Below are 16,433 nucleotides of genomic sequence, written 5' to 3'. Positions count from 1 at the left end.
ATTTTCTCTTCCATCACTCAGTCGCGGGCAGTACCAGAGCATCATGGCAAAAATGGAAAGACTAGCCAATATAACTTCTAACCCCAGACCGTCAGGTTGCTGAATAGCCACCCAATTAGCTACCCCCTCTTGTAGCTCAGAGTTTAATATTTTCACTGTACCTTGCATTTACAACTGCAACCATGTGCATGTGACTAAAATACACTCTCTACAATCTAAATCTAGATGTTGCCTTCTTATGATTCCACTAGGTGGCATCACTTTACTTGGCTGGTATACGGTCGACTGTCTACTGCTCTATGGTATGTTCTGCTGCTCCAGTTAATTTTCTTTGGTCTTGCAACTGATGCGCAGTCAGCTCTTTCCACCCCAAATTTACCCAAATGCATTATGGCCTAGCTGCACAACTGATCCTGGACCGGTTATTAAGTGTACAACGCCAATATATATATATATAAAAAAGAAGCCTTGCAGGATGACATCATGCAAGCCAACGCGTACTGAGCTCTCTGTTATTATGCCTGATCACAATTAGCCTACACAACACTTTCATGGCAACTTGTTATTTTACTTTGTCTTTTTTTCCCCTTTCATGAATACAGTACATAATTTATTAAATCATGATGATATAATCAGATGTAGTTTTTGGGAGGAGGCTGTCTGAAACATACAGTTAAGTAGATGCACTCGGTTTAGTATGCGCACAATATTGTACACTAGCCCACTTTAGATTTTTTGATTGGTCCACAGAAAAATGAGTGAGCTATTATCACCATAAGTTATCATCAGCTTTGACCCATTGTCTGTATCGGGTGCTTGATTGATAGCAAAATGTGGTAGGTATCCATCCTACTTCTCTGTGTTGTTAAACTATAGATTTTGCACCATCAAAGATGAGCCGCGTTCCGGGATTTGTTGCGGTGTAAATCGCGTTCACACAGTTTTAACAAGGTTCTAGGGCGCCCAAGTCGCGCCTCTCTCTTTGTGGCAGTAGAAAGAAGATGGCTCCCGTTCTGGAGAAGAAGCTCCTGGGCGCAGCCGGGGCAGGCGACAATATGGAAAATAGCAACGAAGACGAGGAAGGACAAAACCTATGGCAAGTTCAAGTACTCGTGATTTACAATGTGCTATTTTCTGTAATGGAGAAGCTTTTTACTAACTTGTTTAATGTGCTTTGTCACTGCCGGGTGCCCTCATCAACAGTCCCGGATGCCTTCAAAACAGTTAACTTGCTAACTCGTAGTTACAATAGCAAACGTAAGCTAGGCTACAACAACTTCGCTTTAGCTAGTTAGTGTAGCTACATAACTAACCAGTTACAATAACAAACGAGCAAAACGTATAGATAACTAGGCAGGCTAACCAATATTCACACCATATCAATCCTACTAACAGGCGCGTTATAGTAACTAGCTTATTAGCCAAGTTATTGTCGTCTGATTGTGCAGGACCAAATAATGTACAGTAGCTAGCTAACGTTAACTCGCGTACTTTCCAGCTTGACCCGAAGCCACAGAATAGTTGATGGTCCTTGATAGTTATGGCTACACCTGCATAAGTAGCTATGTTTTAATATTGCCAAGCCAGTCAAACTTATTTTATTTATATAAAATATACAAAATTAAGAAACGATATAGCTAGCTAGCGATGCTCAGTGACAGCTGACTCACGTTACCTGGGTGACTTGACACCTTGCAAGTTGATGCTGACACTCAAAAGCTCATTTGACAAGGTAGGCTAATTATCATAACAAGTGTTAGCTAGCTAACGGTCTTGGTGGGCAGACAAACACCTACCAGTAGGCTATGTTTTAGGCCTAGGCTACTTAATTTCATCATGTGATAACTAGCAAGAAAACTAATTTCATTGTTATTCCCTTCAGGACTTCAATTCTCAGTGAGGTTTCAACACGTTCAAGTTCTAAGTTGCCATCTGGGAAGAACATATTGGTGTTTGGTAAGTGTACATCCATGGCGTTTAACTTTTAATCACACCGAAAGGGAGAAGTAGCATATTTTCAGGAGAGGTTGCATATAATGTTATACAAATAATAATACATGTTTTCAGTCAAATAAACCAAATCATAAAAATAACATGATAATAACATTTCCATTTCTGCGGAAATGTTTCAGGTGAGGATGGGTCAGGAAAGACAACGATTATGGCAAAACTCCAAGGAGCAGAGCACAATAAGAAAGGAAGAGGCCTGGAGTATCTGTATCTGAATGTCCACGATGAGGACATAGATGGTATGTTCCCTGTTTCAGTGGCAAAAAATACAAGTGTACATGGGTTAGGCTACATGTTCCTAGTTGTAAATGAGGACTTGTTCTCAACTGGCCTACCTGGTTAAATAAAGGTGAAATAAACATGAAAAAACATTTATTTTTTGCATGACTGTACATCTCTGAATTTTTGCAGACCTTACACGCTGTAACGTGTGGATCCTGGATGGGGATTTATATCACAAAGGCCTGCTAAAGTTTGCAGTGACAGCAGAGTCGCTGAACGACAGTTTGGCAGTGTTTGTGGCAGACATGTCAAGACCCTGGACCATCATGGAGTCGCTCCAGAAGTGGGCCAGCGTGCTGCGTGATCATGTGGATAAGCTCAAAATCCCGCCGGAGGAGATGAGAGAGATGGAGCAGAGGAGTAAGTAGTGCTGAATCATCTACTTCACCTTGGCTGCTGCGACAAAGTGTCTGGGGTTGATTGTCCAAGGCCAGTCCTAACATTGAACTGTGTTTGTTTGACAGTCAGACAGTATAGGTGATGATAATTGCTGTCTTTTATGTTGTGAGATGCTTGTTGCTTGTGGAGCTGATGACATGGTTTTGTTTGGCAAGTGTCTGCAGCATAGTGAACATCCCAGACAGAGCCAATGAGATGGATACTTACACAACAGATTTAGGCTACAGTTGGATGCTGGCTGGTTTTTCATTTAAACTAAAGGGAACAGCAGTAGAAATCTCAGACACTGAAGTATACAATTACAAATGGTCATGGTAGTTTCTAGGTCATCAGAAAGGCCCATGATTATCAGCTGTGTTCAGTCATGATGACCAAAGCCTGCTCTCTTGATCACTGTCTTATACTGAGTGCTCCCTCCTGATCATTTTAGATATGATCATGAAGTGCTCTTTTGTGCTCTGAAGTTACAGGCTCTTACAAGAGCCTGGGGTTATCTACGGTTCTCTTGAGAAGGCTGGGGAAAAAAGTTACTCTACTTGGAGATGCTTTCGAGATTGGTTTGATTTTGCCATCAACTAAACCAATGCCATGCTTAATGTGCACATATAGACCTAGTAGATAAGTTCACCATTGTTTTTGTCATCAATCCACCGTAGGCCTATGACCTCTGGATTTAAGTGTCAGTTTTGTGACTGGAGAACCACTAGGCCTAACTGTTGACAAACTGAAATGTGTGGAAGGGGAAGTAGCAAAAACATGATGTTTCTGAAGGCAAAAAAAAACTTTCAGGTAAGGTAGCACATTACTGCATTCTATGGCAAATATTGTAAATATTTTGCATAACCTGAATGCTTCTACTGGACCAATCTGTGATTAGCTGAATCTATACTGGAGGCTAAATTGTATTATTTTGGTAGATGAAGACTTGGTTTGCCTTTCTCAATATAGGGAGGAAAGCATTTGCATAGGAGTCAAGCCTTTTTTTCTCCATTGTGGATTGTGTTGTACTAGTAAATAAATGTAACTTTGTTCAATAGTGTAGGCCTAATTTTGGCGACTGGTGTTTGCTGATATCCAACACAGGTAGCCAGGCTGGCATATGCTCCCTGTCAAACTCTTTTGTTGAATACATGCCCACCCACAAGCAGTTCCAGCTTTCTAACCTAGCAGAGTAGCATATCATCCAGACAGTGCTCATCTTTCAGGATGTCAGTAATGATGTCATCACTGCACATGCCAGACTAGTCCGACATATCCAAAGGGAGGAGGGATGGCTGGTGTCCAGGTCCAGGCGCTCTTACAGCAGTGTTGCATCATGGTTTCTTCTGACACCAGAGTGAGTCTAAGCATGGAAGGGATATCGAGTGGGCAGGACGTTCTGGCTCAGTTGAAACTGGAGCAGCTTGATGGTGTTCTGTAGCAGAACCATTCCTTGCTGTATCATGCACTGAAATAACACAGATCAACAGTTGTTCTAGTCACAACTGTCATTATCAGAATTCAGTAATATCTCTCTTATGTTTCTGCATTACAGGCCATTAAGCTGAAGGGTCGTGCAGGAAAAAGGGAGTTATGCTTCACATTGTTCATAAAGTTTTATCAAGGCTAATGCTTACTGTAAAGCAATTTGGCCCCACCTATGTTTGTACTAGAATGGTTAAGTGGGCAAAGTCGAACAATGGATGAGTCACGCTCTTGTCTCTATCTGTCCTTCTGATTTAAAGTGGTGTCTGATTTATAACTGTACAGATGAAGGCTAGAAGTGTGACCACTGCACCTTTCTGACAGGCACTTTACTGTTTTTACCTCAGTAAAAACGTTTTGCCGCTCAGCCGGGTTATGTAAGAAATGTAGGCCATAACTATGTATGTCACTCCCACCAAGACAGTCTACCAAAATATCCAAGGACAAAAAACATGGCTCAATGGCTGAGAAGTGCCTGCCTAAGAATGTTATTCAAGGGAACCATGTGAGGGGGGGCATTTTTTTTGTACAACCAGTTATTTGAGTTCTTTGGAGAATTGTTTGTCCAATAGTCTAAGTGCCATAGTGTTACACTAGGGAAATTGCACATTTGTATCTTTTGGTTTGTCTTCGTTAGTTGAGACTGTTGTGTCCAGGCTCTGCTGCCCCCCTGCAGCTTTAGCTGGCACAGATCAGCGCCTGAACAGGCAGTCTGATCCCATACCTGCTCCCAATCAGCTGGAGTTTACATCACAGGGCCGAGGCCAGGCAGCCCAGCACCCTAAGGGTTGTTCTGTTTTGTTCCTGGTGGAGGACAGTCCTGGAGCAACACTGGCTCTCAGGGTCAGCCGTAACTACATTCCTCAGGTTCCTGAGGAAGGGGAACAGCCTTCCCAGACCACTACTCAGTGCTGCTGTGCTGGGATTCATACAGGGGACAGACTGCCAACACAGCTGCCTGCAGCAGTGCCCCATTGGGAGTTATTCTTCTGCTTTATACCAAAATAGACCTTGTGAAAATAGACCTAGCCTTTGTGTTTTGCTGTAGCAATATGCATCCATCATTATCTTACTAATCATGTTAGAAAAGCTCTTTGGAGTGTAAATATATTAGCAAGTTGTACTAAAAGCTTTTGCACTTGTTTACATATCTACAGACTACAGTCTCTGGGGTTGCGTCCTGTAGCAAGTCTAGGAGAAGCTAATGATAATTTTGATATTCTGTTGAGGTGGAGTCGACAGCACATAGGGGCATGAATATATAAATGATGGATGGGTTGTTGTCTGCTTGACTACAGCAGACGGTTAGTTATTTGTGTGTAAAACACAGTGGGAGTTATTTTCCAGTCTGGTATTGGAGCAGGCAGGAGAGGAGTTGCTGTCCGATAAGCTCACATCTCTACAGACCTGGTGCAGCGAGTTCTGTAGTTCAGTGAGAATGGTTGGGTCCGGAGAACAGGGAGTGTGAGGGGCTGAGTGCCTTGATAGCCAAGGGTAAGACCCCAGTCCTTCCCTACATAGCCTACAGGACAGGAAATCAGAAACTCAACATCATCTGTTAAGAATGGGGACTACATTTTTTTTCTTCTCAATTTCTTGTAACTTGGTCTTTAAAAACTCAGGGCCCTAGTTATGGAGTACCCATTTGTGATGCTGTCCTGCATGCTTTATTTCAATCAGAAGAAAATATATGCTCTCTATACCACCTGTGTTTAAATCTTGTAAAGATTATTGATCCTCCAAATGAAGAAGGTCCATTGCGACTGGCCTAACTAATGCGTCCGTCCCCTGTCTGCCCCACAGTGGTGAAGGCCTTCCAGGAGTACACAGAGCCGGAGGGAGCCGACCCAGCCTCTCCCCAGAGACGGGCTCCCCCTGCAGGGGGGGAAGACGAGGGCGTGGTGCTACCGCTCGGGGAAAACGTTCTCACACACAACTTGGGCATTCCAGTGCTAATAGTTTGCACAAAGGTAAGTTGAGGCTGGTTGAATACAGGTACCTGAAAGAAGTAGCCTCCCATTTTTAGGCACCAGTATTGAAATGAATAGCCAATTTTTGTACTAAAAGATTTTAAATTACACTGAGCCTCAGATTCCCCACGGGCCCACTACTAACTAGTACACCGTTGACTCTCCACTCTGGCAGTCCATTTCATGGTTGGTGCCTGATCATCCCCTGTCTTGGGTTGCTGGTTTTTAGTGTTGCCTGTGATGCAGCATCTTCAGCCCATGAAAGCACCACATTATTCCTTGTCCATGAGCTTCTGGCAAATGGCTACTTTAAAAGAACACACTGTTGTCAGCTCTTCACATGCTAGTTATGACGAGGACTAGTGAATGTGTTATTTTCACTGCTCACTGTTTTTCTGTTTCTCTTCTACCTTTAGGGAGAAAATGGTTATTTCACTCCTGGGGAATTAATCTTGGTCTTTAGTACAGTTTGTTGAATATACTCAGAGCATTAGTGAAGTGTCCTCTCTTCAGGCGCTATACATAGGGAATTTGTGGATTTCAAGTGTGCTCTGTCTTTGAAGAAACTGCTGTTCCATATTTTCAGACTATTTGCTGTATTTTCTTTTGATTACATGTTTAGTTTTTTGAATTTTACCCCCTTTTTCTCCCCAATTTTATAATATTACGATCTTGTCTCATCCCTGTAACTCCTTAAAGGGCTCAGGAGAGATGAAGGTCGAGACATGCGTGCTCCTAAACATGACCCGTCAAACCGCGCTTCTTAACACCCGCTCATTTAACCCAGAAGCTAGCCGCACCAAAGTGTCGGAGAAAACGCTGTTCAACTGATGACAGAAGTCAGCCTGCTGGTGCCTGGCCTGCCACAAGGAGTCGCTAGAGTGCGATGAGCCAAGTAAATCCCGTCCCGGCCAAACCTTTTTTGTTGTTGAATTTTACCCCTTTTTCTCCCCAATTTCGTGGTATCCAATTGTTTAGTAGCTACTATCTTGTCTCATCGCTACAACTCCCAAATGGGCTCGGTTGGTTGAAAGTCATGCTTCCTCCGATACACAACCCAACCAAGCCGCACTGCTTCTTAACACAGCGCGCATCCAACCCGGAAGCCAGCCGCACCAATGTGTCGGAGGAAACACCGTGCACCTGGAAACCTTGGTTAGTGCGCACTGCGCCCGGCCCGCCACAGGAGTCGCTGGTGCGCGATGAGACAAGGATATCCCTACCGGCCAAACCCTCTCTAACCCGGACGACGCTAGGCCAATTGTGTGTCGCCCCACGGACCTCCCGGCCGCGACCGGTTACGTCAGAGCCTCTGGTGGCACAGCTGGCGCTGCAGTACAGTGCCCATAACCACTGCGCCACCCGGGAGGCCCCAAACCTTCTTCTAACCCGGACGACGCTGGGCCAATTTTGCACCGCCCTATGGGGCTCCCGGTCATGGCCGGTTGTGACACAGCTAGGGATCAAACCCCAGGCATTAGTGATGCTGCAATACTGCGATGCAGTGCCTTAGACCGCTGTGCCATTCGGGAGGCCATTTGCTGCATTTTCTAAATCCATTATGTCATTGATTTTGATTGACAGATTGAGTGCAATGTAAAGTTCTCACTAACTGCTGCAGTTTACAGAGCTATAAGGAATGTGAATGCCAGTTTACTCGGTGACACAGATACACAGGTTACATTATTAAGCATGCTTGCAGATACCATAGACTTTCAGTCATTGTGCTAATGCTAGTTAGCATTGTCTCGCAAAACTACCTCAAACTTCCTTCATACTTCGTGCTTTTACACCTGCATTGTTTGCTGTTTGGGGTTTTAGGCTGGGTTTCTGTACAGCACTTTGAGATATCAGCTGATGTACGAAGGGCTATATAAATAAATTTGATTTGATTTACTGGACACAGAGACATATAAAAATGGTATCCACAAGTTCATCTGACTCTGGGGAAGTAGATAACGAACATCATTGCTAAAATCGCAAAATATCCCTATAAGTCCCAATGATTGTTGCACTTGGGTATGCATATTTAATGATGGGCTACTGCATATTTAACCAGGCCTGCTGTCTTTACTACTGCCATTTTTTTTTTTCAGGAAGTAGGTAGCCTGGCATTCCCTGAGTCATGCTCAGCCAGTTAGTCCTGTTGTTGTCAAGGTTACCATCTTGTGGTCACTGTGGGGAAGTTTATCTGTGTGTGAGAGACAGGGTGGTGCCTGCCTGCAGGATTTTACTGCTCCTTCCTAGAGGGAGGGAGGAGGGGAACTTGCAAGCGAGTGGAGGGGAGGAGAGCGGAAGTGAGGGAGGGTCGTGGCTGAGACTGAAAGGGAGGCATGAAGAAGTGAGCAAAGTCATTTTTATGTTCTGTAGGAGGGTATGGTTTTCTTGCTCCAGTTGTTGCTGTGTACTTCGCTCTTTCTCGGGATCTCTCTTTCAGTTCAATTCAAAGGGATTTATTGGCATGGGAAACGTATATGTTTACATTTGCTGAAGCAAGTGAAATAGATAAACAAAGTGGAATAAAAAATTAACAGTGAACATTACACTCACAAGTTTAAAAGGAATAGAGACATTTCAAATATAATTATGGCAATGTACAGTGTTATAACAATGTCTCTCTCCACAGTGTGATGCAGTCAGTGTTTTAGAGAAGGAGCATGACTTCAGAGAGGAGCACTTCGACTTCATCCAGTCCCACATCCGACGATTCTGCTTACAGTGTATCCTTTCTACTCAAACACAACACTCACCCTTAGAATGACCGGCCCCACCATGGATATACAATTTTATGTGTTCTATTTAATTTTGTGCCCTATCATGTCTCTGCATGTTCCTTAACCTCACCTGACAGATGGAGCTGCCTTGATTTACACATCCGTCAAAGAGGAGAAGAACCTGGACCTCCTCTATAAATACATCGTGCACAAAATATACGACTTCCAGTTCACCATGCCTGCCTTAGTGGTGGAGAAGGATGCTATTTTAATGTAAGTGAATGCTTTGTTAGGTGCCCACATATTGGGGTAACAAGACTATATGAAATCATAAATTTCCATCTTGTGATTTGCCCTTTCATTTCCTCAAAAATAAAAAGGAGATCTACATTTTAAAAAATGTGTCATTTAGCATAGGGGTTTCCAAACGTTTTCACTCGGGGGGGCCTTCCAGCATTGGAGCACCTTGCGCACCCAATGTCTATGGTCACAAGCACTGTTTATGACACAAACAGGGGTGGAGAAAATGTTGTAGGTTCAAAGCTTATTTCCTGCAGTTCTACACATTTTTTTTTATGTGGTGCAAAGAACATTTTGCTGTTTTTAAAGCAACTTTTTTTTTTGCAATTCTATACATTGTGACAATGTAATGTGTATTCGTGATATTTGAGTGACAAAAAAATTACAACCATCTTTGGGATAAAAAAAACAAATTAAAAGAATGTTGGCTGACATGGGCTAGTTGATCTGGACATTTCTGACAATTATAAATATCTCTAAGATATGCAATAACTAACATGACAAGAGGAATTGATGATGTACTACCCAATTGAAATTAACCTTGTGCATTCTACTATTACAACTTTCAAGAGTAAGCTTAAAGCTGGACTGAGTTCAAACATTTATAAATGTTATTTTTTTAATTGGGGGGGGGCATTGCGTCCAACCCCTCGCACCCCTCCACAGTTTGGGAACCACTGATTTAGCAGACACGCTTATCTAGAGTGAGTTACAGTAGCAATTAGGGTTAAGTGCTTTGCTCAAGGGCACATCGACAGATTTTTCACCTAGTTGGCTCAGAGATTCGAACCAGCTAACTTTCAGGTACTGGCCCAACGCCATTAAAAGCTAGGCTTTTAACTGGTGGACAGTTCTGAAGTTATATGAATGTGCACTGTATTGCCTTTGAAAGTTATTGTAACAAACTATTTGTCATTGCTCGAGTACCAAACAAAACTGTTTTCTTTTCCTAGTCCATCTGGATGGGACAATGAGAAGAAGATTGCAATTTTGCATGAAAATTTCACAACGGTGAGACCTGAAGACCCCTTTGAAGACTTCATCATGAAGCCTCCAGTACGGAAGGTATGATCATGAGACTTCTACAGATTACATGTCTTGGACTTTTGGAATTTTACTAATGTTCCTTATGCAACTCCCTTGGTTTGACATTCATGTCTTCTCTTTCTAGCTGGTTCATGATAAGGAGGTAAATGCAGAGGATGAGCAGGTTTTCCTTATGAAGCAACAGGTATGTGTATTTGTTTACATTCTAGATCACACAGTTCTGGAATTGCTTTCATGTTTGCAATTTCATGTTATCTCCTCTTCTAAAGATGCACACTAGATGGTAGTGAGTTGAGAAAAAAATAATTGGTTTTGTTCAAAGCTGGGATTGTGGATAGTGGAGCCAGTTTAATTTTATTAGCCTTTCCCAGGCTTCAAAGCCTGGGGTTCCTATTCTGCACTTCCTCACGGGCCAATCAGATGCCTGAGAACTCCCAGTGCTTTAGCGTAATTGGTTGAAAGGGTGTTGTTTCTGAGAGATCACGTGGTTGCCTCAGGGCGAAGCGCGCTTCCTCTTTGTAGTGGGCTTCAGTCAGTCAGTCCCTGTAAGGTCCAGCTACCTGTATACATCCATACAATGTTTGTTTCTACTATGCCCATAATCTGTGATGTAAAAAAAGTGTTTCTGGGAATGTTATGGGGGTTGGAAAATATAAGATACAAATGCAGAATTCTATGGGCCAAATTATTTCAGGAAAAATGTGAAAATAAAATATTGTCTCACCATTTTTTAAATTTTTGTCTGTTCTTAAGTCTTTGTTGGCTAAGCAGCCGGCCACACCAACAAGAGGAGCAACAGTAAGTGTGATAACATCTACCACTTTTTTTTTCTTTTCATTGCCACATTTTCTTAACATGCGTGTTGGATGACAATTATTTCATCACTAGGAGCCGTGATTAATTTAAATTGCCTCACTACTCCACTCTTTGTCTTCTGTCTGTGTTTCAGGAATCTCCTGGACGGACTGCTTCTGGCTCTCCTCGACCCACTGGCCGTACAGGCTGTACCAATGTGGCCAGTGTCTCGCCAATGACCGCGGTCAAGAAACCTGACCCCAACATGAAGGGTAAGTTGGACCACTGGAACTTACTACACACCATTTATTTGTGTTTTTACAGAGTGTCATTGAAACTGTTGTATGAGAACTGGCAGTCATTTGGGCAACACTTCTTTTGGGTGTTGGAAGTGTGTGACTGCTGTCTAACCACTGCCCCCCCTGAGGTAGCTATTGAAATAATTCCATTAACAATAGATTCCTGCACACCTCCCTCCGCTGGCCTTGCTTGGGGAGAAATATTGACATTTTCTCCATTAAGCTCAGTGGGGGAACTGTGCATGCCAGCGTGAATAGATCCGCTTAAATTAAACCAAATTTATTTGAGACCTGCAACCCCCACCCTGTTGTTAAGGCCATGTGGAGAGGAAAGGATGTGGATACACTATACAAAAACGGACAGTTAATCCTCTAGGAATGCATGTGCATTGAATTATGTAAATGGAGTTCCAGTTAAAGTATGATCATGTATGTGCACTAATGTTTTTTTATGACGAAATTATGAATATCATGATCATACAGTAATAACTGTTACGTGTCTGAATTGTATGGAAGAGATCTCTCATTTAAATATCATGGTTCTGCTTGTCTCATGTGTTTGTGTCTCAGGAGCAGCAGCAAACGAGGGAGTGCTGGCCAACTTCTTTAACAGCCTTTTGAGTAAAAAGACTGGGTCCCCTGGGAGTCCAGGCACCGGAGCTGCAGGAGCAGGATCTCCAGGATCTGTCAAGAAAACAGGTATGGCCTCCTCTGGCCTGGCCCTCCAGGCTGTCACTGGCTTCTCTCTGGTTTAACTGCCTCTTGTTGCCTTTGGGCCATGCTGTTGTCTGGAGGTTTACCCCTAGAGCCTGAAAGAGAGGGACTTCTTGGCAGGTCCTAGAGGAGAAAAAGAGTTCCACTAAACTCCTCTGCCACTGGAGGAACTGGTGAAAGGCCTGTATGCATGGGACACCACAGCTGTTACCAATGTGTCATTCTCTGGCTGCAAAATGTCACACAACCACCCCAAATGACACCAAGCACATACCACTGCTCACTGCATATTTCTCTCGTTTTTGTTTGTTCATTCAGTATGAAGTTGTATTAACCCATTATCTCAGCATACTTGCATGGCCTTGTGTCCTAATGGCCTTGTGCAGCTAATGACATAACTGAAAGAATATGCATGGAATGTGTTTTAATGTCTCAGGGTTGGTTTTGCATGTGTGCGTGCACCTGTCACATGATGCAACTGAAGTCATTTAGCATGGGACCACATCTCGTCAGTTTTCATCCGCTTGCTGGCCTGGCCATAACAGTCCATTTCTAGTACAGGCACAGAAGCTACAGGAGATTACTTTCTGTTCTCTCTTTTATTTTCCAAGGGCAGAAGCCGGTTTTGACTGACGTCCAGGCAGAGTTGGATAGAATGACTCGCAAACCGGACTCCATGGTTACAGCTAACAACACACCAACAGAGAACGAAGTGTGAACGCAACAACAGCATTGTCCACTGCAAATACTGGAAAACCAACACACAAGCATAAAAAAAACTAAATAAGACCAAATTCCCAATGTGTATATCAGTCAGCAGACAGTAGTTTGCCAAATGAGTTTGAGATGCTATCAGATATATTGGTTATTTTGGAAATATGGAGAAAGAACGAAAGGTGGAGGTTTGGAGAAGGAGGAATTGAAGACTTGGCTGTATCTATCTTTATTACTTCAATTGTAATGTTTTTTTTTTGCAAGGGATGTCGGGTTAAGTAATGCGTGCACACTCCTTGGGAGGCAGCCAAATCCCCTGGTCTGCGAGCCCTCAGTTAGCTAGGGGATACACCATCTCTCACAAGCTTAAAGAGTGGAAAGGTGCTGTGGCCTCTTGTTCAGCTAATATTATGGAAGGAAAGCAGTTGTGATAAGAACAATTAAACCCTAAATATATTCATTAAAAAAATGAAATACTTGCAAGTGTATGTAGTATGTAAAAAAAAGGTTAGATATGATACTGATGTATTTATATATAAAAAAAACATTTATTTTTATTTTTTTCTGCACTGTTTGTGATTAGAAAAGGGTTTAGATAGCTATATCTCATAACATGTTAAACTCCACTGACGTCATGACACTAATGTGACAAATACAGATAGCTGAAAGCAAACAGTGGCATCTGCCTACAAAATGACAGGTCCAACTAGTCATCTTTAAGGATTCTGTAAATATCAGCGAAATTGCAATTCAAGCTTTGGTTTTATTTTGTACAAAATGCAATTTATTTTACAAAATTATGAAGAAATGTCTGGGATAAATTGAGCACTGTTGGGATTGGCAAGTGTAGAGTTTGCAAGGAACGCTCTTTTGCCTAGAGGTGTTTTGGGGGCAGCATCTTTCCTACTATAACTCCCAAGTGCCTGGCTCAGTAACTGTTTGTGTCATAGTAGAGCTGCTTGTCTACTTAAAGAGGAAATGCACTGTAGCACCAACGGTAAAATGTTGTCCAGTTCGGTCATTCAAGTAATTTTTTTTTTTTGTATAACAAGTCTGGTCTTTGCATAAGGTTTCAAAAGAAATGTAGCTTACTTCTGTGGCCTAGATGACATTGTTCACTTGAGCAATAATGAGAATGCCTTTCATTTTATAAACTGTAAAGGTATCTAGATGCAGATTTTTAGAAGTAACCACAAGTTTATAGTTTGTGTCCCCCAGATGAACACTTGCGTGGTTTAAACCACTCACTTGTGCGGCCAAAGCATTTGGAAATCAATTACTATGGATTTAATGAAATGGGTTATCCTTAAGAAGGAAATTTAGCTCTGTTCTTTTTCAGTTTCAAATGTTTTATACAAGCTATATGGCAGGTCAGGTTAAACATTCCCGATTTCTACATGATGTTGGTGTAGAAATCGTGGCCCAGTAGGAAATTGCATTGTCCACAGATCTTTAGTGTGATCTTCAGTGCCCATTTACAATGTTGGCTTTTTGCCTTCAGTGTACATACAGTTCACAATTTGTCCATCTGTGCACCCTGCCTTCACTCAGTGTAGATCTTAGTCAATATTATCAGCCTTTTCTTGTGTCCTTGTAGGTTTTTAAATTGTCCTAGTTCTGCCAATGTTTTTTGTAAACTTTTGAACAATTACATCCAATCTAATACTGTACCATATCAAATTATTTGTAAAAATCGTAAGATGATTTGATTAATCACAATGAAATAACTAAATGATCACCTTCAAATCTACATACAGTCTAGCTATGGTTAATTTGCAGATCAGCAATTGTAACATGGATTTAATAAACTGTAAGAGCAGATACTTGGCTTTTAAAACAACAGAAACTACATAGAATTGGAACCTGGAACCAAAGATTCCGCAATTGGTGTGTGTAAATAGTCTCATTTGATTTCCAGGTGACCATCCCCCCCTGTCCCTGCATAGAACACCCATCATTCCAAAGTACATTCTAAGGTGGTCCGTGTACATAACCCCTACTTGAGTTACCTGGCTAACACGGTTTTATTTTGCTCTGGGGGGGGGGGGATCACAAGACCAAGAGGTGTGCAGTCTACTTTATTTTGCATGAACCAATCTGTAGTAAGAATAAGATGAGAATGGGCTGGATTTTGATTGTATCAAAATGAAGCGCTTATATTCATTGGGTAGAAATTTGCATCTTAAGTTCAGTTTCTGAAATTCAAGCACAATATTGGGACACCCAGGAGTATTTCCTTATGTTGAAATAAGCACTTTCATTTAGAGAGCTGTAATGAACCCCCAGATGTTATTGTTTAAACTAGAGAATGCATACTCTTCTTCCTGCCGGCTTAGAACGTGTATTGATGAATTACAAGTATGACGCACTTAATATTGCGTTAATATGTTGGGGATTAGCAGTATAACGAACATGGCCCTGGCAGTCAAATCTTCTCCAGACTTTTAAACCTCAACCTTTATGGAGGTTTTTAAGAATTCCACATCTAAAATGCATGTCAATGCTCTTTAGTTTTTCAGGTGTATTTCTGTCACACCTGCTCATTGCAGAGCGTCTCAGTATTATTCTGTTCTATTTTCTGCACAACAATGGTTTCTGTTTGCAAGCCTTACTTTGCTTAAATTATATAGGATAGATATATTTTAGGGTGGTAACAGCCTAGAAATTCATGAACTCGTTCACTTCTCTGATGTTTGTCTCCACATAGTTACTAAACATCAGCATTAGCCAAACAGAAATCTGTATGTTTGGCTAGTACATCAAGGAAAAGTATTCACTCTGCTTGATTTCCAAATTGCAAGTTTTTGATGATTGGATATCCCCAAGATTGAATGAAAAACAGATATTGTAACATATTTTTCAAGCTTAAGTTAAAAGTGACTGCTCTATACATCATCTTAGTGCTATGCCTTCAGCCCTTGAAAATATACACCTATAGGAGATTTTTTAGCTTTTGCTTACAAGTCCATTTTATTCAGGATATAAACACCTTTTAACCACATGGAGTACTGTGTTTGTGCCCTGGACATATTCAAATGAGTGTGATTGTATGCTTTAACATGATGCAGTATGCAGCCATGTGGTATCTCGCTTTTTGTGCCGACAAAGATAAGGAAAAGTGTCTGTCAGCTCTGGCTTCAATAAAACAAAGAATCCAGACTACTTTTGTATCCCTTTGTCTCAAATCATGATACTGTGTGTAGGTGGGAAGTAAAATCCACATTGAATATTGCTCTGTTTCACTGTTTAATTTACTGGTATTCAGTGTGGATTCTAGAAGTGACACCATTGGGTACATAGGTAGTCATTTTATCAAACCCCTCAACCTACCAGTTGTCACTGAGTAGCATGTGAATGGACTATAAGTGGAAGTGAAATAAGAATATCACCCTACTTACTTTTCCATTGTGAACAAGTGATTGTCAGGGTCAGTACTCTGAAGTACTTAGGATTTCTCATGACCTTGACCATGAGATGGCAGTGCAGTGTTTTTCCAGACACAAGGACAGTAGGACACTTAAGATTTATTTGTCCTTGCCCTACAACTGAACCCACTTTGGAGCTGAACAGATGATCGTGATCAGTTTTTATTTTTTATGTTTAAATGTCTGTCATCACTTTTAGTAGACATTACTTACGCTGATGGTCAGAATAAGTAATGTAGCCTATAGTTATTTTCTGAATTATGCCTTTTTGAAAAGTCTCTGGTGAATATTTGTTTTGCT

General features: G+C 41.7%; 1 protein-coding gene across 2 annotated transcripts; it reads left to right on the top strand.

The window, feature by feature from the left end:
• Positions 1-803: 803 nt before the first annotated feature.
• LOC118393761 (cytoplasmic dynein 1 light intermediate chain 2-like) lies at positions 804-15,870 on the top strand. 2 transcript variants are annotated; one of them, XM_035786809.2, is made up of 13 exons: positions 804-1,096; positions 1,883-1,956; positions 2,133-2,249; positions 2,422-2,652; positions 5,959-6,125; positions 8,752-8,845; positions 8,977-9,112; positions 10,093-10,204; positions 10,311-10,370; positions 10,940-10,984; positions 11,136-11,253; positions 11,851-11,979; positions 12,611-15,870. In XM_035786809.2, exons 1-13 carry the CDS (start codon positions 1,002-1,004, stop codon positions 12,625-12,627), a joined length of 1,395 nt encoding a protein of 464 aa, XP_035642702.1. In that variant the 5' UTR covers positions 804-1,001; the 3' UTR covers positions 12,628-15,870. The 2 variants fall into 2 exon arrangements, with proteins under 2 accessions (XP_035642702.1, XP_035642701.1); XM_035786808.2 differs by having other exon boundaries at positions 12,606-15,870.
• The last annotated feature ends 563 nt before the right edge of the window (positions 15,871-16,433 follow it).

This window comes from Oncorhynchus keta, chromosome 14 (assembly GCF_023373465.1).
Source record: "Oncorhynchus keta strain PuntledgeMale-10-30-2019 chromosome 14, Oket_V2, whole genome shotgun sequence".
NCBI lineage: Eukaryota > Metazoa > Chordata > Actinopteri > Salmoniformes > Salmonidae > Oncorhynchus > Oncorhynchus keta.
Note: the sequence above shows the minus strand (reverse complement) of the source record. Positions and strands in the feature narration are given on the sequence as shown.

Bases quoted from the DNA above. Each gene is read 5' to 3' on its own strand.
- LOC118393761 (XM_035786808.2), top strand. From the start codon at position 1,002: ATGGCTCCCGTTCTGGAGAAGAAGCTCCTGGGCGCAGCCGGGGCAGGC. The intron at 1,957-2,132 runs GTAAGTGTACAT...GAAATGTTTCAG, and splicing joins GAAGAACATATTGGTGTTTG to GTGAGGATGGGTCAGGAAAG. The intron at 8,846-8,976 runs GTATCCTTTCTA...CTCACCTGACAG, and splicing joins CCGACGATTCTGCTTACAGT to ATGGAGCTGCCTTGATTTAC.